Source organism: Heptranchias perlo, chromosome 1 (assembly GCF_035084215.1).
Source record: "Heptranchias perlo isolate sHepPer1 chromosome 1, sHepPer1.hap1, whole genome shotgun sequence".
NCBI classification, from domain to species: domain Eukaryota; kingdom Metazoa; phylum Chordata; class Chondrichthyes; order Hexanchiformes; family Hexanchidae; genus Heptranchias; species Heptranchias perlo.
In genome coordinates this window covers 146,414,684-146,441,597 of record NC_090325.1, presented here as the reverse complement: position 1 = coordinate 146,441,597, position 26,914 = coordinate 146,414,684, and the positions used below count along the sequence as shown (strand labels likewise).

The 26,914-nt window shown below is 41.6% G+C and overlaps 1 protein-coding gene across 1 annotated transcript in view; it reads right to left on the bottom strand.

Moving 5' to 3' along the window:
* otud4 (OTU deubiquitinase 4) overlaps positions 1-26,914 on the bottom strand; it is a 114,168-nt gene that overhangs the window by 14,402 nt on the left and 72,852 nt on the right. The window contains exons 11-16 of the mRNA XM_067992376.1: positions 21,910-22,007; positions 13,061-13,170; positions 12,534-12,732; positions 5,991-6,138; positions 3,128-3,284; positions 2,100-2,372 (exon numbers count right to left, since the gene is read on the bottom strand). Of these exons, the coding sequence (XP_067848477.1) occupies positions 2,100-2,372; positions 3,128-3,284; positions 5,991-6,138; positions 12,534-12,732; positions 13,061-13,170; positions 21,910-22,007 (985 nt within the window). The remainder of the gene's footprint in view (positions 1-2,099; positions 2,373-3,127; positions 3,285-5,990; positions 6,139-12,533; positions 12,733-13,060; positions 13,171-21,909; positions 22,008-26,914) is intronic.

Sequence of the window (26,914 nt, the reverse complement as noted above, 5' to 3'; positions counted from 1 at the left end):
GGGTGTTAGCGCATCACGCCACCACCGCCCAAAACGGACCCTTATCAAATTTTTCCCCTTGAGTTTGCTCTAATATACTAGACCATCTTTTGCAACCAATTTTTATACTGGTTCTATTTTAATTCAGATTCCAAAAGACTGGTATTAGTGAGCCAGCTCCCAGCTTTAAGCTGCTGAATCTAGCTCCCTTATTCTGGAAGTAGACTCACAGACCCTCAGGAAGCATTGGGAGCTGGCTCACAACACCAGTTTCCCAGAATAAAACTAAAACACCACCAGTATAAGGACACCTTTTGTTGAATGCTTTAAACCTTACAGGCCAATTACTGAAACCAGAAAGTACTGGAAACACACAAATCTATCATCATCTGTAAAGAGAAAAGACAGCTTAAAGTTTTGGGTATGGATCATTCATCAGGTCAAATAATGATGCAACTTTCATCCTGACATTTTGGGGATTTTTCACTGATTTCCATTGTGAAAATGATGGGGAGAAAAGAAAGGTTCAAGCCACATGTGATGACCCAGCAATTACTAGTCTGAGTTGCAACGAAAAATCTTTTCAAGCTTCCTAAGCCGGTACTTCAGATCTTCTTCAATGGGACTGTAAATAATCAACAAGGCATGGCCATGATCAAATGCAGGACACTAACTGAGGAACAGATATGTGGGAAGGGGATTATTAGCATTCTTGCATATGATCCGGTCCAAAGCCAGGACTGATCACATCCATATATGTTTCAACAATATTACCAGAAAAAAAACGATCACACGATGGACCTGAGTTTGGTGGTACTTTATACAGTACAGGAAGGAAACTGCAAGATGAAATGAAATGATCGCTGCTGCAGGAAAAATCCTAGTGAAAACTACAGATAGGCTTTGTTCATTTGACAACTTTACTCAGGCATTAGGAACAAAAGAATGTCTCCCCCCAACCCCCTCCAAGTTGATATTTAGTGTATAGCTCTCATTGCTGGCAAAATTCTTTACACAAATTTGCAATTCCAGTTACAATTTAACAAATTAAAAATAATATTTTAAATTGAGAGAGGACTACAACAATTAAAACAACAAACTGTCCTCCCCAATCTAGTTCTAATAATTTACAATCTGGTAAAAAAAATCCTATACAGAAGGAATTTCACTGCATCTGCGAAAGAGCAACATCTGGTCCAACATTTGTATCTAAATAGCAGCCAATTTGAAACATCTCAGGTAAGTATGAAAATGCAAGTCCGCTATATTTTTTTAGTGACATTTTTAGCCAGTTTTAGAAGGTCTTAATATTTGCATAATACATTTTCTGTGAAGAGAATATATCTTAAATTAAACACAAACAGATTTGTTTCAACTACTACCTTTTGAACCAATTAATTGCATACAGTGTTCCTGAGAAGCACATGTATGATTGATGACCATCTTTAAACAAGGTTGTACAATTAACACTTTCCGTTTCACCCCTTTCTTCCCTCCTTTAAAAAATACCCCTGTACTGCACTAGTAGAATAATTCTGTGAATGTAGTAAAATGTAAACTCAAGAAAATTCACTGTAGTTTATATAATGTGCTTTCAAGGTTAGATGATTCAGCTTTTGAGTGACTGACTGGTGCAGTGGGTTAGCGCAATGCCCTTTCACCTCTGGCACTTAGGTTCAATAAGACAGATGAAAATTTATTGGCTCTAGATGTCCCAGGTGAAATTAATTTGGGCGGTGTCAATCCAATTTATGAGTACAGACGGCCAGAACAGAACGGCACACAATTTGGCACAAATTACCACTAATAGAGGTAAAAAAAAATGAAAGTAGTGAATGCTGCAAATTTGAAATAAAAACAGAAAATGTTGGAAATAGTCAATCAGGAGCTGAAAAGACAGCATACAATTTAATGCAATAGCCTATCATTCTTTCAGACACTGACTGACCTGCTGTGCATTTACAGCATTTGCTGCTTTTTAAATTTTTATTACAAAGTACCAGTGTTTGAAAATCTTGCTCAGAGAGGCCATAGGATGGGAAAGCAGAAGAATTTGCATTAATGTTGAGAGAAGTCAAAAAAATGTAGTACAGTTTTCTTTTAAGGTTCACAGTACTTACCATCCGGTAGATCGGCTCCACTTTTGTTGTATGAATACGCAGGTGCGCTGGTGAGGTACTCTCCCTTTTCATTCATAGCAAACCCAGGGTACAAGAGATCATCGTAAGAGCTTAGAATCTGAGGTGCAGCCATTGGTGGCAAATTAGCTCCATGCACAGGAGCACAAAGTGGGGTAACCAGGGTTGAAGTCATTTCAGCCTGTGACACAGCTGGACTGGGCATCACTGAAGATGATGGAGTTACAGATGGAACGACCATCTGTGGTGAATTATCTGTCGAACAATGGAAGAAGCTATCTTCAATATTCTTCCTTAAAAAAATCAATCAGTCACACTACTATAGGCAATAAAATCGCAAGGAAGCTGTGAATCACAATTCTGAATTCTCAAACTTTGTCGTTTCAAAAGTCAAGTATTCATTAGTAAGTAGCTGAGCATTTGGCTTCCAACTAGGTGGGTATGAAAACATAAACGTTCTCTGGCTTTATTAACGTTACTCACGTTTGAGTAACACTCGGCTTAAGAAATGTATAGAAAATCACTCATTTTGTTAAAGGAAATACTAGCATTTTGAAAAGCTGTTAAATGATTCAGTATTTAGGAGGATTAATCCACTGTTATTAAAATCCCTTGGATTTTTAAATGTGTTCCAGATTTATATATTAGCTATCTCATTAAATTCTTAATGCACTGGAAATTAATTCCAATACGTTTGCGGTAAAAAGAGTACAATACAATTCCGTAAGTACTCAAACGTGTAAGATACCTCTAAAATACTCCTAAAGTAAACCCTAGAACCTTTTCCAAACAAATAATTTGATTTGCAGTGTATTATACATAAAATAACAGGTATTAGGAGGTTGAAGACTGTTCCTTTAACTACTCTAACTTCACTCTCATGTCATTTGAACTCCTCACCCCAGCCATGCAGCTCACGTTGGAAAATCCATCATTACTTTACATTTTGTGACATAGATAACAGAACTATCTTTCCAAATAGAGATGACAGATATGATTTAACATACTACCTGTTGATTGGTAAGTGACTGACTCGGCTGGATGTACAGAAAGCACCGGTGGAGTCACTGATGATGTTGAGGAAGGAAGATGTGACATTCTCAGATCTGACTGAGGGACAGGGTCCATTCTTTGGGTTGTAATGCAAGGGGACATCTCCAGTAAATTCTTCAAGACAAAAATGAAATGTAGTTACACAAATTAAAAAAAAATACAATTTATGGAATCCCATAATAATTTTGTTTGCGCACAAATTACAAATGGTTATAGTGCATAAGAAACTGTCTGAATGATTGCAACCTTGGTGGGACCGTCCAAACTTTATTATAACTGGATTTCATTAATAAACTTTCAATCACTCCTATAAGAAAGCTTTCTCAACAGCACTGGGACGTTTCTCTTTGTCCCTGTTCCCTCTATTCAATCATTGGTAGCTGTTCGTTCAGGCACAACGCTATTTCCCTTAGCAGAGAGGTCAATAACCAGGGGGCAGAGATTTAAAGTAATTGGTAGAAGGATTAGAGGGAGCTGAGGAAAATTTTTTTCACCCAGAGGGTAATGGGGGTCTGGAACTCACTGCCTGAAACAATAGTAGAGGCAGAAACCCTCATCGCATCTAAAAAGTACTTGGATATGCACCTGAAGTGCCATAACCTACAAGGCTACAGACCAAGTGCTGGAAAGTGGTGGGATGAGGCTGGATAGCTCTTTTTCGGCCGGCACAGATACAATGGGCCGAATGGCCTCCTGTGCCATAAATTTCTATGATTCTAACGGTGTTGCCCAGTTTATTTAGCCTTGCCACCTCCCTCCCTACGATCAAATTCCTCCCCAAAACCCTTCTTTTGAAACATGTCATCATTTGGTCCCCCACCCTAACTCTCTCCATGATTCCCTTCCCCCCCCCCGCCTCCTGCTCAACATCACTCTTTTTTCCTCAATGTAAAGAGTTTTGAGATGTCTTCCTACATATGTTTTACATTTTACATCTCTTCCAATTCATATCACCTGTTTTACACTATCGCACAAAGTCAGTGTAAGAATATAGATATGTTATTACATTATTCTAATACAGAACAAAGAAAGAACAGCTAATATAGAATTGCTTTAAACTGTGTGCTTGCAAATCCTGTCTTTTCCCCTCAATGACACGGATAACATTGAAGGGCAGAAAACATTGTACTGTAAGGAAAGGTATATATAGATTATTAAATAAAGAAGCTAGTTGAATAATATGGAGCTAAAAGGGTTCTTAGGTTAAAACACAAAGGCTTTTAAAACAGACTTTTGATCACCGCGGGGGGAGTTAAGAGAAGATTACTGCAATATAAAAAGGCAATAGATTCCTGTTACTATAGAGCATAACATCTAAGGTTTGTATAAAAGATTATGACCCCGATATTAGCACGGAAGCGGGATGGCAGCGGTGGGGGGGGGGGGGGGGGGGGGGGGGGGAGGGCTATTGGGCGCATGGCAAACCTGCATAAACCAAACTTACCTTTTCCGATGCGATCGCACGTTGATTGATAGTGGTTAATGTCCTCTCTGGGTTTCACGCCTGGCAGCTGGCCTGATTGACAGGCTGGCTGCCATCAGGAGCTGCAACGCGAGGGGGAGGAGGGGGCAGGAAAGAGGGAGAGCCAGATGTCATCTGGCGCTGGACTGGAAGACCGGTGGGGGAGGGAAGATCGGGAGGGTGAGATCAAGGGGACATCGGGGGAAGATCGGGAGGGTGAGATCGGGAGGGTGAAGAGGGGTTTCACCGGGCGTGAATCAGAAGCGGTGGGTAAGCCGCCCAGGTAAGTTAAAAATCTTTCTAATCCCTTCATCTGTCACAAGTAAAGTGCCTTAAGTATCTCAATTAGGTACATTTGGCACTTTAACTCTCATCCTGCCGGCTTCAATTGCCGGCGGGACTCCCGCACGCACACAGGTGGGTCCCTGGAAAACTCGGAAGCCGGCGTGTTGGAGCCGGCTTCCGAACTCGAACGGGATTTCCGGAGCCCCCCCTGCCCCTGCATTTGCCTCTTAAAATCACCCCCTATGACTCAGGAAAAACAAGGATAGGAAAAGGTATGGTATGGGGCTCCTCATTCCTGTCTAGCAATCTGTTCAAAGATCTATGGGTCATAAAACACCCAGTAGTGTTGAATCCAGCAGGAACTAGACCATAAAAGAAAATGGTATAAAAAGAGATGCGACGTTTCACTCAGTAGGATCTTTTGCCTACCTTCAAGATCAGGTAACGTGAACAGGCTTGGATATGCCATGCTCGCAATTTCTCTGCACAGATGGTTTTAGACATAGGGCTAAATGTGTACTATTCTGTATGAAGTTTTAAGATGAATGTTTTGAATGAAGTTAATTATCAGACATATTACTGTCTCTAGCTTTTCGAATCTGTTAAAAGGATGAGGAAGGAATTTTGCTAACAGTATTTCTCCTTCAGTCTCTAATCCCATGTATATGTTTTTTTCTCTCTCTCCCCCTCTCTGTCTGCAACCACCCCCACCCCCAACATAGCTTGAAGCTATAGTTAAATATTGATTTTACACAACAGTGCTATTTGGTTTACTAGTACCAATACATTGAGAAAAAAAATATGCTTCAATGTTTTGCCAATACGCCTTTTGTTCCATACTCCTAAATCATCAGCTTAAATTGGTTTCGCTACTAGAGATAGACTTGTAACCACAATACTTCACCCGAATTCAATACAGATCAAAATGCACTCTCCAGACACAACCCACACCTTGGAAGGACAGAATCTGCTGTTTTTTCTGCCCATAGTCCAAGTGTCCATAGTACAAAAATTTCACATACACACACTGAAATCCTAGTGATACAAAATGAAAAAACTAGCATCATACTCACATGGAGTGCAGGAAGGGTTTGCTCATCTCTCAGCTGAATTTTAGTTGGGGCTTGAGCCTCATCAGTATCTGGTTCAGTCTTCAACACAGGACCAAAGTGTTTACATTCTACATTTGTGTAGTCAGATTCTAGGCCTCGGTCATATTTTCTACAAATGATTTACAGATAAAGCAGGACCTCTTAAAAATCATAAGTTAACATATGCAGACTTTCTTTTCTCAGAACACAGAAACAGAAAGACCAAGTAAACTGTGTAACATCAGGTACAGAACACACATCAGGGTAAACTGGGTAACATCAGGTAGAGAACGCACATCAGGGTAAACTGTGTAACATCAGGTACAGAACACACATCAGGGTAAACTGTGTAACATCAGGTACAGAACACACATCAGGGTAAACTGTGTAACATCAGGTACAGAACACACATCAGGGTAAACTGGGTAACACCAGGTAGAGAACACACATCAGGGTAAACTGTGTAACATCAGGTAGAGAACACACATCAGGGTAAACTGTGTAACACCAGGTAGAGAACGCACATCAGGGTAAACTGGGTAACATCAGGTACAGAACACACATCAGGGTAAACTGGGTAACATCAGGTACAGAACACACATCAGGGTAAACTTTGTAACATCAGGTAGAGAACGCACATCAGGGTAAACTGGGTAACATCAGGTAGAGAACGCACATCAGGGTAAACTGGGTAACATCAGGTAGAGAACGCACATCAGGGTAAACTGGGTAACATCAGGTAGAGAACGCACATCAGGGTAAACTGGGTAACATCAGGTAGAGAACACACATCAGGGTAAACTGGGTAACAACAGTTAGAGAACGCACATCAGGGTAAACTGGGTAACGTCAGGTAGAGAACACACATCAGGGTAAACTGTGTAACATCAGGTAGAGAACACACGTCAGGGTAAACTGGGTAACATCAGGTAGAGAACACACATCAGGGTAAACTGTGTAACATCAGGTAGAGAACGCACATCAGGGTAAACTGGGTAACATCAGGTAGAGAACACACATCAGGGTAAACTGTGTAACATCAGGTAGAGAACGCACATCAGGGTAAACTGGGTAACATCAGGTAGAGAACGCACATCAGGGTAAACTGGGTAACATCAGGTAGAGAACGCACATCAGGGTAAACTGGGTAACATCAGGTAGAGAACGCACATCAGGATAAACTGGGTAACATCAGGTAGAGAACACACATCAGGGTAAACTGGGTAACATCAGGTAGAGAACGCACATCAGGGTAAACTGGGTAACATCAGGTAGAGAACGCACATCAGGGTAAACTGTGTAACGTCAGGTAGAGAACGCACATCAGGGTAAACTGGGTAACGTCAGGTAGAGAACGCACATCAGGGTAAACTGTGTAACGTCAGGTAGAGAACGCACATCAGGGTAAACTGTGTAACATCAGGTAGAGAACGCACATCAGGGTAAACTGGGTAACATCAGGTACAGAACACACATCAGAGTAAACTGGGTAACATCAGGTAGAGAACGCACATCAGGGTAAACTGTGTAACATCAGGTACAGAATACACATCAGGGTAAACTGTGTAACATCAGGTAGAGAACGCACATCAGGGTAAACTGTGTAACATCAGGTAGGGAACGCACATCAGGGTAAACTGGGTAACATCAGGTAGAGAACGCACATCAGGGTAAACTGGGTAACATCAGGTAGAGAACGCACATCAGGGTGAACTGTCAAACATCAGGTACAGAACACACATCTGGGTAAACTGTGTCAAAGCACAAACAAAACACAGCCTACTCTCAGCAGATACGGCAACTGGTTAGCCTTGAATGGAAAATTCAAGAGGCGCACACATAGTCCTTTGGGAAAGCTCAACAATTTAGTCTTGCAATTGCCCAGTTTGCCCTTTGACTTTCCAGATTCCAGAGAAATTTTAGAAGTCTGAATTAAAACATCTGTAAGTGGTTTCAGCTTTCTACTTATAGCATGTGTTCTTACTATATGTAACTCGTATTTATTCAGCAGTGTAAGAACAAATTGATTTACAATATTACATTAAAAAAGTCAAGAGTAGCAAATCCCTTTATTTTCTCTTCATTTCATGCACCACTTGTGAAGAGAAGAGGGAAACAACCTGAGCAAGTCTCTGCCAGCTCCACTCTGGTCTCTCGGAGGCATGGCATGGCACAGTACATAAGTTAAATGCAAAAGTATATAGTTACAGTGATGAATAATCAGGGGCCAATGTGCAACGGTTACCACAGAAGCAATGCTGTGGTTACCAGGGGCCAATAAGTAGAGGTTACCATAGATCAGTGACAGATGAGAATTTTCAGTCATATTTTTGGACCAATCAGCTCACTCAGTGATATTCAGTTTATCTATCTATAGAAGTACTGGAGCTGTTCCACATTTTTCTCGCACTCTGCCAAACAAGAAAAAAACTTGTGTCCGACAGATCCTTCTAATTTCTTTCTCTTTGCCCACAACCCCCCAACCTCACAAATTGCAATCTTTCAGGTCTCTCTATTTTAGAGATTACTGCAGTCACTGCTACTCTTACTCTCTTTTATCTGCCCAAAGTTCCAAATATGCTGCCATACACGCTTTCTCTCCTCCCTTAATGCTCACTACGTTGAAACCAAGATTCAGTGCAACATTTCATTTCTAATTAATTCATTCCGAAGACTTCAAAACGGGACCCGTCTTATTTCCCTTTGCATTCCTTCCTTCTACAATCTATGGGCTTGTAAAAACCAAGTTTGGCATAATCTAACCAGTGCTCCTTGATTTACCTCAACTTCTCTCCTACTTTTTCCAAACTTGGCCATTTCCTGCCTACACATACACTTTTCAACTTTAAAGAAACTCTTTAGAATAACTTAGCTCCACAACAGGTCACAAATTAGAGCACTGAAATCAAAAAAAGTTATTTCATTATTAGTAGAAACAAAGTTAAAAATTGTTGGAACCTTCCCAAAAGGTAGATCATTGATAATCAGGAGCTTGTGCTCTGACAGATATACCTGTATCACTGATCTTTAGAGCTTCAATTCAATTAATTAAACAGTGGAGGAATGGCAAATGAATCTCAGAGGGTCATAACCCTTGGATACTGCCCATGAACATCTGTAGGTGAAACTGCATGAACAAAACATATGCCAAACTGTTCAAAGAGGTGAATGATGCAATGTTGAGAAATGAATCCTCCACTTTGAAAACAAAAATTCTCAGTTCGTATATGGCACACTTTAAGTATACTTTGCATACTGCATCCTTCAAGATTACTCCACTCTAGTTCAAATCCAACTTTACCCTTCTATTGCATCTGTCTGAAGGAGAATCAAGATGTGGAGATGCCGGTGATGGACTGGGGTTGACAATTGTAAACAATTTTACAACACCAAGTTATAGTCCAGCAATTTTATTTTAAATTCACAAGCTTTCGGAGGCTTCCTCCTTCGTCATTTACCTGACGAAGGAGGAAGCCTCCGAAAGCTTGTGAATTTAAAATAAAATTGCTGGACTATAACTTGGTGTTGTAAAATTGTTTACAAAGGAGAATCAAGAACAGTTGATGTCAAATACATAAGGCAGATTTTCTGTTGGAGAGTTGCGTCCATTAGGAACTGTATTGAGAATGCCCAGGCTCATCTCAGTAATTTTTATCTTCAGAATGTGGGCGACACTGGCTCAATTGTATTTATTGTCCATTCCTAAATGACCTAATAAGGCGTTGATGGCCACCTTCTTGAATTGCTACAGTCCTTGTGGTGATGGTTTCCATGATGCAGTTAAGTAGCCAATTTAGAGGATATTATGAGTTTGTGTGGGACTGTAGTCATGTGTAGGCCAGACCAGGTAGTAGTCTCAGATTCCCTTCTCTAAATGAGCAAGTTGAATTTTTACAACAATCTGGCAGCTTTAATGGTAATTTTTCTGGTACCAGCCCACAAATCACCAGATTTATTGAGTTCAATTTCACAACATGCAATGATGGGATTGGAACCCATGACCTCTGGGTTGCTAGTCCAGTACCAAAACCACTACAACTACCATATCCACAGCAATCAAACTATCAAGTCTGTCTCAGCAGTCTTTCAATGCCTTTGGGAAAAATTTGTTAAAATTAGAAGTAAATGCTACAGAAAGAGTCAAGACAGTGCAGTAGGGTTTCTACAATTGGCAGCAGCGCCCTGTACTGGGGCTGGATTGAAGAGGGTATATGGGCAAACCAGTTAAGGTTTCACCTCCTGATTACTATCCAGTAATGCCATGCGACAGGATTAAGCTCAGGTACGATAACCCCACTGTCAAAAAGCCTGCTAGCCCTCATTGCTTAGGCTCACACATCAAGAATAGCTACTTGGACAAAGCACTGGAGATCGCATTCATAGAACCATATCCCAGCATGATTCAGCCCCTTCAAGAAAGGGGAAAAAAATGGAGGGGAAAAAATGCAAGAAAATGACCTTCATTAGCACTGATGGAGATAGAGGAGAGAGAGGGAACCAACCAGATAATCTGACCAAAAGAAACCTAATTATTAATGAAAAATGGTTCTTTTATCACCTATCCCAATGGATTTATTGAAACCAAATTTGTCTGAAGGATAGGGCTGGGTATTTGACAAATCCTACTAACAGATTCTTATAAGCCTTTAAAACACTTAAAATTTCAGCTTTAAGCGATGCACAGCTTTGACTGTGGCAAGCAAAGAGAGGAACCCTTTTCATGATCAGGGCTAATATAAAACAATGCCACATCACTTTCTGAAAATCAACCAGCAAGAACTTATGGTTGAAAGCTGTTCAATATTCCGCCAATCAGCGTTCCACATACACAGCATTTTATTTCAGAAAGTGCAGGCAGGGTCATCCAGCACATCACAACTTCCAGACACATGTTGTAACATTTCAAAGAAACAAAAGCAGTCTTTAGAAAGTTTAAAAAGCTTTATTAAAGCCCTTGATGGAAAGTACAGCAAAGTGTTTTAATACTGTACCACTTTGTACCTAAGTTTTACCCCGGGGATGACGTTTTTGGGACCTCGATTCTACAGGCTGGAGCAATGCTGGGAAGATTCAAACCTGCTCCTCCAGAACACAGCAGGAACTACGACTCCAGGCGATTTGCAAAACTATCAAACCAAGTTTACCTGAAACTGTTCTATTCTATCAAAAGAAAAAAATAAATTCCAAGATATAGGTATTCACGTTTTCCCACTCCTCCATATTTTCTTTCAAATCTAGTTGAATATTTTTGAGGTAACTAACCAAGGAGTTAGATAAGGAAGTGTCTATGGATGTTATTTACACGGACTTCCAGAAGGCATTTGATAAGGTGCCACATAAGAGGCTTAACAAAAATGAGAGCGCATGGAATTGGAGGCAACCTATTGACATGGGTAGGGAATTGGTTGGGAGGTAGGAGACAGAGAGTACGGACAATGGGTACACAATCAAATTGGCAGGATGTGACTAGTGGTGTCCCCCAGAGATCTGCACTGGGGCCTCAGCTTTTCACTATATTTATAAATGACTTAGATGAAGGAATAAAGAGCCGTATATCCAAGTTTGCTGACAACACTAAGTTAGGTTGCACAGTAAACAGTGTAGATGGGAGCAGAAAGTTGAAAAGGGGCATTGATAGATTAAGTGAGTGGGCAAAACTGTGGCAGATGGAGTTCAATATGGGGAAATGTGAAGTCATTCACTCTGGATCTAGGAAAGATAGATCAGAGTATTTTCTAAATGGTGAGAAGCTAGGAACTGTGGAGGAGCAGAGAGATTATGGGGTCCAAGTACAGAAATCACTAAAAGCTAGAGGACAGGTACAAAAAATAATTTAAAAGGCTAATGGAATGTTGGCCTTTATCTCAAGGGGGCTGGAATACAAAGGGGTGGAAGTTATGTTACAGAAGTTATGTTCGTTATATAACGCTCTGATTAGCCTTTTAAAGTACTGCGTTCAGTTCTGAGCACCTCACCTCAAGAAAGGTATATTAGCCTTGGAGGGGGTGCAGCGCAGATTCACCAGAATGATACAAGAGCTAAAGGGGTTAAATTATGAAGACAGGTTGCATGGACTAGGCTTGTATTCCCTCGAGTATAGAAGATTATGGGATGATCTAATTGAGGTGTTTAAGATGATTAAAGTAGATAGAGGGAAATTATTTTCTCTGGTGGGGAAGTCTAGAACAAGGGGCCATCACCTTAAAATTAGAGCTTGGCAGTTCAGGGGTGATGTCAGGAAGCACTTCTTCACACAGAGGGTAGTGCAAATCTGGAACTCTCTCCCCAAAACACTGTTGAGGCTATGTCAATTGAAAATTTCAAAACTGAGATTGATGGATTTTTGTTAGACAAAGGTATTAAGGGTTACGGAACCAAGGCGGGTAGATGGAGTTAAGAAACAGATCAGCCATGATCTAATTGAATGGCGGAACAGGCTTGAGGGGCTGAATAGCCTACTCCTGTTCCTATGAATTATAATGAAATTTGTGCAGCCAGTGAAACAAGAGCTTCTCCATTACTCACTTTGAGAGTTGTGGAAAGTCCTCATCCCATCCTACAAACTCAGTAGATGACTTTTTGGGTTGTTGACCTGGGATCTGCTGTGTGGAGTTCTGCTGCCTGGCTCCCATTGCTTGCTGTCGACGTGGCGGTAGGCTTGACTGTAGTCGGCTTGGCTTATTTACAAAACTGCTTGAATTCTTCAATCCCCTAAATTCAGCTTCTGTCAACAGAAATGCGTAATTCTTTAAACACTATTTTGGTTCTGGCTCTATGGTAGCACAGTACATTAGAATTAACTACCAACAAAATGTCTTCTTGGCACACTTGCTATTCAGAGGTGATATCAGAAATGTTACATCTCATCATCTATTAGCATCTGTATTTGAATGTCGCAATATAAAGCTACCCCCTCTCCTACATATACTTAGCAAACTAATAACTCTCAGCTAATGGAAATGGATCGAAACAATATTTTGTTACTGCCACGTTCTGAATAATACATCTTCTTCCACCACAATTAGAAAAGTACTTTAAAAAAAAATCCTTACCAGAATTTAAGTTCACTGGCTTCCTAGCCTTTTTCCCTTGAACTCTGTTCCAACTTTTCCCTTGAGAGACCTGTGTAACTGGCCTAAGGTTCTGAAGAAGGGCACTGTGTCTGAAGAGACAAAATATACACATATATATTTAAAAAGGTACACTCAGCAACTTATGTTATTCATGATGTAGTATTTTTGTTTTACTAGTTCTTGCCGGTTGTTTTACTGTTTGTGTTTTCAATATTATGCCTGCAGTACGTTTTGGCATTTTCAGTCACTTTTTAACTTCAGTGTTCTGCATTTGCAAAAGTTAACAACCCAATAAAACAGATACAAAATTAAAATGAGTTTGAATAAAATGCATCTGTGCAGCATTCACCATGAACAAACACATCAACTTGCATTTATATAGGGCTTACATCCCAAGGCGCTTCACGGGAGCAATTATCAAACAAAATTTGACACCGAGCCACATGAGGAGATATTAGGGCAGGTGACTTTAGCTTTTAAGGAGCATCTTAAAGCAGGAGAGAGAGAGGTAGAGAGGTTTAGGAAGGGAATTCTAGAGCTTGGGGCCTAGGCAGCTGAAGGCACGGCCGCCAATTGTGGAGCGATTAAATCGGGGATGCGCAAGAGGCAAGAACTGGAGGAGCGCAGAGATCTCAGAGGGTTGTACGGCTGGAGGAGGTTACAGAGATAGGGAGGGGAGAGGCCATGAAAGGATTTGAAAACCAGGATGAGAATTTTAAAATGAAGGCGTTCCCGGAGTAACTTGACACTGAATCCTTTATAGTACCTGCTGTAATTCTGACTATTCCCATCATATCCCAGCTCCGTGCTTATATCCCTGTAGCCTCTCTGTTCAAAATATGGCAAGTTTTGAAGAAAATTAATCTAAAATTTTAGCACTGGCCACACAAGGTGGTGTTTTGTTACATTCACCATTCCACAATGAAGAGAAATCCAGACCTGTTTAACCCAGAAGAGATGTGGCGGCTGATTTATATTACAAAAGTATATTTTTCTTCCAGTTATTTATCATATTGTGCTATGCACAAAACTGCTGCCACGCTCACCTACATAACGAGTTGTCGCACCTCAAAGTAATTCATTGTATGTGAAGTACTTTGAGACATCTGATATGATAAGGTTCCATATAAATGGAAGTTTCTTTTTATAAATCAAATTAATTTATTGCTCATGTTAGCGGAGAGGAATGTTGCCTCCTATTTTATAATTTTGTTTTGGAGATACAATGACCAACAGGCTACTATGTCAGCGAGCACAGGGGTGATGGATGAATGGGACTTGGTGCGAGTTAGGATATGGGCAGTTACGTTTTGGATGAGCTTAAGTTTATGGAGGGTGGAAGATGGGAGGCTGGCTAGGACACCATTGGAATAGTCACGTCTTGAGATAACAATGGATGAGGGTTTCAGCAGCAGATGAGCTGAGGCAGAGGCGGAGACGGGCGATGTTACAGAGATGGAAATAGGCGGTCTTGGTGATGGAGCGGACCTGTTATTTCTCTTTGCATTTTCCATTTAATACATAAAACTGCTTGACATTCTACAAATGAAAGTAACCTAAAACGATGTGAAATGGCACAGTAGTTCTAGCAACAGAGCAATTCCCCATCCTGACCCAGACCCTCAGTTTGAACTCAGCCACAACATGCTACTCAACCTCATGATAAATACTTGAAGGGAAAAAATTTGCAGGGCTACGGGGAGAGAGCAGGGGAATGGGACTAACTGGATTGCTCTTATGTAACCATTCGATGATTCTATGAGCCAGCCCTAAACGGACAATGAAAACTTTCAGCTGGGCCACTAGATGGAGTATCAGCCACTTCATCTCAGGAGGAGGAAAAGCAGATCCTTTTAGGAGAGTTAAAAGAACTGATATATGGCCTAGATTTTGGGAAATTTTTGAAATCAGTATATATTGTTTGAAAAACTGATAATGGGCTTACCAGCAGTTTTCCAGTTTTTTCTTTGCCTCCAACACCATTGGTAGGGAGTTTGCAGAAGAGGCTGGATAATACAGGCAACCAGGATTATTGACCTCCCACTGATTGTTTTTAATAATGGTGCTTAAGGATCAGGCTAGCTACAGTACAATTCATTTAAATTACTTTCTCCCCCCGATTCCCCAACCTATTTTCTATATTGTTGGTAGAGTGAAGAGGCCAGCTATAGTGAGGAGGGCAGCTATAGTTGACCTCCCTAAAATTCCTCCTCTCCCATTTATTTTCCATAATTTTGGCAGTGATGAGACTAGCTTTAAGTAGAAATTCATTTAAATTACTCTGCAACCTCCTATGATTTTCTTCCATCTTTCTTGATGCTACTATTGACTCATGCTGGGGTACAGTCCCACGAGTCAGTAATGGCATTTATCCCCATCCTCAGTCATTCCCAGCTTTCTCCCCTCCTCTCCTCTCCTCGAGGCTGCAATTCATACCAGTTCATCACTCGTATGGGCGCTTCACACATGAGCCTAAAGATTGAGTGTCCGCATGCTGTTTGGAAAGGGCAGCACAGCAAAGCTTGGTCTTATACTCAAGCAGATGTCCACACCCCAGCCCCACTCCGTTCAGGGCAAAAGGTTTGATCTCAGTTGTGTGGAAGAGGAAGGGGGAGCACAACCACAAAGCCAGTTTCACCTCTTGTGAGACTTCTTTATCCTATTTTAAGTTTTGTCCTGTGAAAAACAAAGTAATTGAAACAAGGTTGGAATGGATTTACTGGAACCAATAACTTGCAACCACCCACAGGTCTAGATGGGGATCGCATGACTTCAGGGCATAAGCTATAAGAGTAAAGAAGTAATGATAAATTTGTACAAAACGTTGGTTAGGTCACAGTTGGAGTACTGTGTGCAGCTTGGGGCACCCCATTATAGAAAGGACATTAAAGTTATAGAGATTGTTCAGCAAAGATTCACCAGAATTATACCAGGGATTGAAAAATATACTATGAAGAGAGAGTTGAAATACTGGAACAATTTCCATTGGAGTAGGGAAGACTAAGAGGTGAGTTAAGAGGTTTTTAAAATTGTGTGCAGTTTTGATAGAATGAAGAGGGAAAGACTATTTCCTCTGGTTGAGGAGTCAGTGACGAGGGCTCAACAATTTAAAATCATCACTAAGAATGAGGAGCGAGATTAGGAGAAAATTTTTTATGCAGAGCACTGAATGCTTTGCCACTGAAACCATTGCATCTTTTAAGGGAAAATTAGATAAATATTTAAAGCAGAGGAGGATACAGGGCTATAGGGAGAGCATGAAGCAGTAGGATTAGTTTTGGAATTCTCTAGTGAAGAGCCAGCACAGACATGATGGACCAAATGGCTTCCTTCTGTGTTGTAAAGTTCTATGACTCACACTAAACCTAAAAGATGTGCAAAGCAGTAATCATATAATGATTTAGACCAATTTTATTCATTATCGGATCTAAAGACTGGTCACTTGAGCAAGGTACCTAAGGCTTACCTGCACTTGCAGAAGAGGAAGTGAGAAAACAAAGGAAATTTGGAATCAAAAAACAAATGTCAAATATGATCTCACTGCTGCAGGTAGATAATTTTAATAAAAATACAGACCAATTGTGAGCAGAAGTAGCATTTTGTTAATTTCTAGGAGCGAGGGCTGCACGTTGCAGACTTAATCTCCTCAGTTTTCATATGCATCATAAATAATGGGCTAGAATTTACTGTAGTCAGTGAATGAACGGCACCTGCAGCTTGTTAGACTCGCCCTTGCCCATATACTTTCCATGAGCCTTTGCGCTGGAAGTTAGAGATCCAAACAGCGCGGTGCCCTCTACAGGGCATCTGGGATCTGTGTGAACAGGGCAAGCAACTGTGTATCTCCTTAACCAATCAGACTGAAGAATCGTTAATGTACAACGCAGAGTCTGAACCAGGGAGTGAATTCAATGTCAAATCAGGTACAGAAAGCGAAATAAAGAGATAGAAAGAAAGCTTGGACTAAGAGAGAGAGATAAAAGAGACAAAAAGAATTTTTTAAAAAAAAGTATTTAAATCTTCTTTTAAATCTCCAACAACAATTAAAAGCTGAAGGAATGAGACTCTACACTTGTAAAAGTTAATTTTTAGTGCCAGAGAGGTTGTTTGGCAGTAATTAAGACGTATCACGCCGTTAAAAAGGGTACTTAGACTGAAAGTGACAAGCTCTAACTTTCTGCGGCGAGTTTAATCATATCTACAATGTAAATACAGGAACTTCACGCCATTCGAAGTATTTGAATGGTGAGTCAGAGAGCAAGATGCCGTTTTCGCAAAGCTGACGGTGTAACGGCACATTTCAGACAGCAACTTCCAGATTTTCATGTTGGAACACCGCGTCTGCCCTCACCTGAAGTTGCTGTCCGATTTGTGCATAAATAACGGTGAGTGATGCTGGACCCCCACCTACCTCCGACCCCACCCAACCTCCAGCGACCTCCGATCATCTTCCCAACCTCCTCCCACCCCGATCTTCCCGGCCCATGATCCCTCCTTCCCTCCCTCCCTCTGATCCCCAGCTGCGACCTGCTGCAGCAGGCCTTCCTGCCCAACAGCCAGCCAGCCTGTCAAACAGACTGGCCACTGGGTCCGAAATCCGGAAGTGCAATTGGTTGGCCTCATTAAAGTCGCGATCTTACTTTCCGAGTTTTGCACCTGAACATCTTCCCTCCCCGCTCCCTTCCCAGCTTGAAGTTAAAATTTACCCCCATATGTCTACTGCAATTAAATCAATAACCTATTAAGAGTGAAACGCAAAAATAAGTTCACAGTTTCATATCAAAAAGCCCTGAGAACAGCTCGATGCAGATAGCTTTAATGTTAACAGGACATATGCCTCAAACTGTAACCAGTCACCTCGGAGGGGAGTCGGAGATCGGAGGGGAGGTCGGTTACTGTGGGTGGGGGCAGCGGATTGTGTGTGTCGGATCGCAGCACGTAGGATTGTTGGGCCTGAAGGAAACACTCCTGCTCCTCCTGGCCCAAAAGCAGTGAAATCATAGAATGGTTACTGCACAGGAGGCCATTCAGCCCATCGAGCCCATGCTGGCTCTTTGTAAGAGCAATCCAGTTAGACTCATTCCCCCGCTCTTTCCCTGTAGCCCTGCAAATTTTTTCCCTTCAAGTATTTATCCAATTCCTTTTTGAAATCCATGACTGAATTGGCTTCCACCACCCTTTCAGGCAACACATTCCAGGTCATAACTACTCACTATGTAAAAAAGCTTTTCCTCATGTCGTCTTTGGTTCTTTTGCCAATCACCTTAAATCTGTGTCCTCTAGTTCTCGACCCTTCCGCCAATGGGAACAGTTTCTCTTTATTTACTAAACTCTTCATGATTTTGAATACTTCTATCAAATCTCCTCTTAACCTTCTCTGCTCTAAGGAGAACAACCCTAGCTTCTCCAGTCTATCCACGTAACTGAAGTTCCTCATCCCTGGAACCGTTCTAGTAAATCTTTTCTGCACCCTCTCTAAGGCCTTCGCATCCTTCCTAAAGTGCGGTGCCCAGAATTGGACAATACTCCAGCTGTGGCTGAACCAGTGTTTTATAAAGGTTCAACATAACTTCCTTGCTTTTGTACTCTATGCCTCTATTTATAAAGCCCAGGATCCCGTATGCTTTTATAACCGCTTTCTCAACCTGTCCTGCCACCTTCAATGTTTTGTGCACGTATACCCCCAGATCTCTCTGTTCCTACACCCCCTTTAGAATTGTACCATTTAGTTTATATTGCCTCTCCATGTTCTTCCTGCCAAAATCTATCACTTTGCACCTCTTGCACTAGCCTGTCTATGTCCTCTTGAAGTCTATTACTATCCTCCTCACAGTTTACTACACTTCCAAGTTTTGTGTCATCGGCAAGTTTTGAAATTGTGCCCTGTACAAGTCATTAACACATCAAAAAAAAGCAGTGGTCTTAGTACCGATCCCTGGGGAACATGCTATATAGCTTCCCCCAGTCCGAAAAACAAACATTCACCACTATTCTCTGTTAACTGTCACTTAGCCAATTTCGTATCCATGCTGCCACTGCCCCTTTTATTCCATGGGCTTCAATTTTGCTGACAAACCTATTACGTGGCACTTTATCAAATGGCCTTTGAAAGTCCATATACACAACATCAATCACATTGCCCTCATCAACCCTCTCTGTTACCTAATCAAAAAACTCGATCAAGTTAGTTAAACATGATTTGCCTTCAACAAATCCATGCTGGCTTTCATTTACTAATCCACAACTTGTCCAAGTGACTATTAATTTTGTCCCGGATTATCGTTTCTAAAAGCTCCCCCACCACCGAGGTTAAACTGACTGGCCTGTAGTTGCCGGGTTTATTCTTACAACTTTTTTTAGACAAGGGTGTAACATTTGCAATTCTCCAGTCCTCTGGGCACTACCCCCATATCAAAGGAGGATTTGAAGATTATGGCCAGCACCTCTGCAATTTCCACCCTTACTTCCCTCAGCATCTTAGGATGCATCCCATCCAGACCAGGTGACTTATCTACTTTAAATACAGCCAGCCTTTCAAGTACCTCCTCTTTATCATTTAGCAGCCAGTATCTCAACTACCTCCTCTTTTATTGTGACTTTGGCAGCATCTTCTTCCTTGGTAAAGACAGATGCAAAGTACTCATTTAGTACCTCAGCCATGCCCTCTGCCTCCATGCGTAGATCTCCTTTTTCGTCCCTAATCGGCTCTACCCCTACTCTTACTACCCGTTTACTATTTATATGCCTATAGAAAACTTTTCAATTCCCTTTATGTTAGCCGCCAGTCTATTCTCATACTCTATCTTTGCCCCTCTTATTTCCTTTTTCAATTCTCCTTGGTACTTTCTATATTCAGCCTGGTTCTCACTTGAATTATCAACCTCACATCTGTCATTTGCCCCCTTTTTCTACTTCATCTTACTCTCTATCTCTTTCGTCATCCAGGGAGCTCTAGCTTTGGTTGCCCTACCTATCCCCACCGTGGGAATGTACCTAGACTGCACCCAAACCATCTCCTCTTTAAAGGCTGCACGTTCCCCTCCAAGTCACACACCATCCCAACTTGGAAATATATCGCCATTCTTTCATCGTCACTGGGTCAAAATCCTGGAACTCCCTTCCCAACAGCACTGTGGGAGAACCTTTACCACACGGACTGCAGCGGTTCAAGAAGGCGGCTCACCACCACCTTCCCAAGGGCAATTAGGGATGGGCAATAAATGCTGGCTTTGCCAGCGACGCCCACATCCCATGAACAAATTTTTAAAAATTGTTCGATTACAGTTTTGCCTGACGATCTTTGATTCCAATTCACCCAGGCCAGATCCGTTCTCAACCCACTGAAATTGGTCCTCCTCCAATTAAGTATTTTTACTCTAGATTGCTCCTTGTCCTTTTCCATAACTAATCCAAACTAATACTATGATCACTGTTCCCTAAATGTTCCCCCACTGACATTTGCTCCACCTGACCCACTTCATTCCCCAGAGCTACATCCAGCAATGCCTCCTTCCTTGTTGGGATGGAAACATACTGATCAAGAAAGTTCTCCTGAACACACTTCAGAAATTCCTCCCCCTCTTTGCCCTTTACATTATTACCATCCCAGTCTATATTAGGATTGTTGAAGTCCCCCTTATCACTATTCTATAGTTCTTGCGCCTCTCTGTAATTTCCCTGCAAATTTGCTCCTCTATATCCTTCCCACTAGTTGGTGGCCTATAGAATACACCCAGTAGTGAAATGGCACCTCTATTGTTTCTTAACTCTAACCAAATAGATTCTGTCTTTGACCCCTCAAGGGCATCCTCTCTCTCCAGCACTATAATATTCTCCTTAATCAATACTGCCACCCCCTCTCCTATTTTTCCTTCCCTATCTTTCCTGAACAGCTTGTATCCAGGAATATTTAGTATCCAATCCTGCCCTTTTTTGAGCCAGGTCTCCATTATCACCACGACATCATTTTCCCATGTGACTATTGCACCTGCAGCTCACCAACCTTATTTACCACACTTTGTGCGTTTACACACATGCACTCTGAACCTTTCTTAGACCTTCTCTTATTCTCTCTTAGTCTGATCCCACCTAATAAAGGCTCTCACCTGTTGATCTGGGCCTTCTCTCTTACGTGGCATGAAGCAGAAAGCCCGGGAATCCTGGCCCCCATGAGTTAAAAATAAAAATGCTGTTAAAATGGAGGCCCGCAGCCTCCTTAAGAGATTTTACTGACCAACCCGCATCCTGAGAGCAGGTTAGTCGGCGGCCCCTCGACCCGCCTCCGTTAAAACCGGAAGTGGGCAGGTCGGGGTCGTGTTTTACTTTTTTTTTACAATTTTTACCTTCTCACCCACCCCCCTAACCCAACCATTCTTGGGGTTAAAATTTACCTCCTCATCTCTTTACATAGTCAGCAACCTCCTTCCCTCCCCCCAGCCCCAGAGATCATTTTACAGCGCTTTTAATTTTTTTTTAAACAGGGTCCGAATCTAGTTCTCAGGAGAGACCCATGTCCACTATTCTCCACGTTTACGCAGTGAACTGGTTCAAGCCTTGCGTAGGTCAGTTGGGAAACTGGAAATCTACTGTCCTGCATATGCACTGTTCTATTACACTGGCACAGTGACATCTTTTGCTCTGCGCATTCACGAAGGTCTGTGCGCTGATGTCATGAAAGTCACATGCGTCAGCATGCTTGCATCATGATGATCAAGCATGCTGATACGCTAAACCTGGACCAAAATGAAAAGTAGTCATCTAATCTTCTTAAACAAAAGCTGAAAAAGGCACAATTTGAGTGTAGTTAAAATTAAAACGACTGTACTTACTTTTCTCCTAGTTCTTCTATGTAGACAACGACTGGTCCATTGTCAGGACTGACTGCCTGAATGTGCGCATTGTAGCACTTACCATTATCCAGGCATACCTAAGGAAGGGGTTATGAGAGAATTAAAAATATATATACATAAATATAAACTTTCTTCAGTTCGTTATTTATGTAATGCATACGTCCACAATAACAAGAGTGTTACAAAGCAGTAACTCATCCAGGGACTTGAATGATATAAACCATGGGAATGGGCATTACAGAATACAGGGATAGCCATGGACTGAGATGATGAAGTACTTCACAGGACGTGGTGATCCTCTGCAGCAGGGACCAGAGGATAATATTGCCTGTAGAGGGCAGCAGGCCCTACTGAAGATATGAGAACAGATGAATATTCTGGAATATTGTTTGATTCTGGGAGTATTTGTACAGAGCATTTCTTCAGGAGATTAAATGAGTGGGTTAGAGTCCAAAATAGAGAAGATGATCAGTAAACATGGTTTGTAGAAGCAATAGGGGATGATGGGCTTTTTCTTATTCCATGCTTTGTGTTCTTATGAGTCACTGCCTTCATGAGAGGAGGGGGTAGAAGGAAGGAAATCACAGTAGAAGAGAAAAATATATACTATTATTTCCCAGTAATTAACCAATCATTGTTTTTCCAGTAATTAACTGATCATTCCACAAATTTTCAGTGATCTAATGGGAGATTCTTCTCTCCTCTTTAGACTCCAACTTTTCTGTACCTTGCTTCTTGCCCACTGCCTTTACTCTTTTCAGCCTTGGTAGTGTCCTGATCTATAAGCTTTGCCCCCTCATTAAGTTTCTCAAAGTTCAAACAATACCTCTCCTGTCTCTCATTATATGAAAACAACTCAGCTATTCAAGACTTCAATTCACCACAATAGCAATTAAAAGCAGTACTTGATAAGATACCCATTCACGTTAGCCATTCATATTTGTGAATTCTCTTTTTAAAAACATGACTAGAGTTGAACTTTTTTTCAACAAATAGGTTTTCCCAGAATGTAAATGATGAATCCCTATCGTGAACAAATCCCTCCCATATTTTAATTTCTTTTGTGCACAAATTAAGGTTTGTAAATGCAAAAAAATTTACAATATATACATCTTACCCTTCGTCATCCAGTACTTCCCCAGAGCGGAGAAACTACGCCATGTTCTCCGCAGCCTTCAACATGTCATCAATGATGACGAACACCTCGCTATGGCCATCCCCACACCTTCACTACTCGCCTTTAAACAGCCACCCAACCTCAAACAAACCATCGTTCGCAGCAAATTACCCAGTTTTCAGGAGAACAGCGTCCACGACACCACACAACCCTGCCACGGCAACCTCTGCAAGACATGCCAGATCATCGACACAGATACCACCATCACGCGAGAGGACACCACCCACCAGGTGCACGGTTCATACTCCTGTGACTCGGCCAACGTTGTCTACCTCATACGTTGCAGGAAAGGATGCCCCAGAGCATGGTACATTGGCGACACCATGCAGACACTGCAACAACGGATGAACGGACACCGCGCAACAATCGCCAAACAGGAGGGTTCTCTCCCTGTCGGGGAACACTTCAGCAGTCATGGACATTCAGCCACCGACCTTCGGGTAAGCGTTCTCCAAGGCGGCCTTCGAGACACACAACAACGCAAAATCGTCGAGCAGAAATTGATAGCCAAGTTCCGCACCCATGAGGACAGCCTCAACCGGGATCTTGGGTTCATGTCACACTACACGTAACCCCACCAGCGAACAAATGTTATCTGTTTTTAATATAACAGGTCATTGACTGTCTTCCTTCTCTCTCTCTCTTTTTTTTGGGGGGTTTGTATATTCGGTGGCCTTTTAGGTGACACCTTTCTGTCTGCTCACTGTGATTGCCTTGGCAACGGGCAGTAATCACCAGGCATTGTTCTGTGATTTTCAAATGCGAAGGATTCAAAAATTCCATTTCCACACCATTCACCTGAGGAAGGAGGAAGCCTCCGAAAGCTTGTGGAATTTAAAATAAATTTGTTGGACTATAACTTGGTGTTGTAAAATTGTTTACAACTGTCAACCCCAGTCCATCACCGGCATCTCCACATCATTACATCTTACATGACAGAGATAGGACAGATAAACAAATAATGTTAGAAAAGTTCTGTTTGAAAACAATTTTAAAAGCTAGTGGCTGTTTAAACATGTGGAAGTTACATTTCTATCTATGAAGGCCAGCAAGCAGTTCACTTACAGCAAGGGGGAGCAGGAGAAGAAAAAAAGGAACTCCTACACATTTGAATGTGAATTCAGAACTCCCTGCCTTGTTACGTTCACTGGCAACATACAGCCTGATGCTAGGCCAATGCAAGGCGAATACATGTGTTCCTGAGTTAGGAATTTTTCAGGAACCTCTATCTATGCTTTTTTCTACAAATCAATCATTACCTTAATTTCTAAATGTATATTTTAGAATATTCTTTTAAAATATCATAAAATACCAATTGGATTCAATGCTTTGTTTTGCCCAACATTGATTTTCATATCTATTATATAAAATCCAGTACGTAGCATGCATTTCATTGAAAAGTCACTACAAGTATCTACAGTGACTGAGATACTTGTAGTTGATTGAGCATTTGTAACTGCTGTTCTCAAGAGGTGTATAAAGTAGAAGGTTATCTGCTGAAGCACAGAGCAGGCATCACAAAGAGAGTGGATCGTGGACCGAGTGGAACTTGAGAATTTGGTGAGAGTGGGACTCTGGTAAAGTAGTGGGTGAATTGAAATTAAAATTAAAATTTAGTTTAAAATTTAACTTAGAACTTTAAAACTTTAAAAGAAATTGCAAGTTAATAAATGGTTAAAAGAAACGGCAAGTCAGTGGCAGTTAACAGTTAATCAGCTGTAAGTGATTGTCTGAATAGAGGATAATTACTGTGAGCTGGAAGCTGAATGAGCAGTTGTAACTGCTGTTCTCAAAAGGTGTATAAAGTAGGTTATCTGCTGAAGCACAGAGAAGGCATTGTGAAGAGAGTGGATTGTGAAGAGAGTGGATTGTGAACCGAGTGGGAACTTGAGAATTTGGTGCTAATTTTTTTTTTAAAAGCAAAAAAACAGACTAAGAGTAATTATCTATAAATAAAAATAGACCAAGATATGGCAGAGAAGGTTGTGCGGCTGGGAGCTTGCGGACGTGAAGAATGACCCGAATGAACATATCTGCAATAGATGCCTCCACCTCAATTCTCTCCAACTCAGAGTCATTGAGCTGGAATGCAAGTTGGAGACACTGACACATAAAGGAGGGGGAGGAGTATCTGGACAGTTTGCTCCAGACCTCGGTCACACCTCGTAGAGAGGTACAAGATCAGCATAGGGTCGTTATGACCAAACATGTACACAGTAAGAGGAACCCAGGTGAGATAGGAAACGAGGATCCGCAAAAACTGATCCTATTCAACAGCTATATTGTACTTGCTACCTGTGAGAATAAAGATAAAGACTGTTGGAAGGACAGTCAGGATGCTGATCATTGCACCCTGGAGCAGGGGGCTGTCTAAAAGGGGGAGGAGGTGGTGAAGCATGATGTGGTAATTGTAGGGGATTCAATAATTAGGGGGACAGATAACATCCTTTGTAAGCAGGATCGAGAGTCTCACATGGTATGTTACCTACGTGGTGTCAGGATAAGGTACAGCTCAAACTGACTTGAAAGGATAGTGGAGAGGGAGGATCCAGTCATTGTGGTTAATGTTGGGACCAACAACATAGGAAAGAGTAGGCAAGAGTTCCTGGAGCTAGGTGCTAAATTAAAAAACATGAGATGAACACGTGGCTGAAGGAGTGGTGTGGGAAAGAGGGGTTCCATTTCATGGGACACTGGCACTAGTACTGGGACAGGAAGGAACTGTACCGTTGGGACGGGCTCCACCTGAACCGGGCTGGGACCATGGGACCAGGGTCCTAGCGGAAAGGATAAAGAGGGCGGTCACAAGGACTTTAAACTAGTTAATGGGGGGGGGGGGGGGTGGGGGAGGGCTCAGGTGGAAAAGGTAGTATAAATAATAATTCTAAAACAAACAAAAAGAGAGTAGAGTGACAGTCAGAAATTATGCTTTGGCACTACAGGTAAAGGGAAAACTAAAAGATGTAAAGTAATTAAATTAGAATAGAGAAATAAGAAATGCGAGAGAAAAACATTAGAACAGAAGGACAGGTTAGAGTTTGTGGCCCAAATAAGCGTTCTTTATACAAACGCACGGAGTATAAGGAACAAATAGATTGAATAACCAAGTGGTGAGGGATAGAATATTAGAGCCTTGTCTTCAGTTGCTTCCAAGTCTTTATTCACAGAGATCCTCATTACTTACACCCTAAATAAGCTCTCTTTTAAAAACGATATTAGAGTCCCCAATTGACACACACCACCTGAATACAATTAACACTAATTGCTATAAACCACATGATACAATTAACAAATTGCAGGCAAAAATTCAACTTAGAGAGTACGACATGGTAGCCATTACTGAGATATGGCTGCAAGAGGGTCAGGACTGGGAACTCAATATATTAGGTTATCAGGTCTATAGGGAGGATAGGGAAACTGGTAGAGGGGGAGGAGTAGCCTTAGTGATTAAGGATGAAATTACTTCAACGGGAAGAGGGGATACAATGAGAGGTAAGCAGGCAGTGGGGACTTTATGGGTAGAATTATGAATTCGAAAAGAATTTAAAGACTGTAGTGGGAGTTGTGTCTGGGCCCCCTGGTAGCAGCTGTGAAGTGGCAGAATGTATAAATGCAGAGATCAGACAATCATGTAGCAAAGGTAGAGTGGTTTTAATGGGGGATTTTAACTTTCATAGTAATTGGATAAGCAGACGAGCTCATGTCAGGAAGGAAGCGAATTTCTTGTGTGTGTTCAGGCCAGCTTTCTGCAACAATATGTCCTAGAACCAACAAGGGGGCAGGCCATATTAGATTTAATAATGAGTA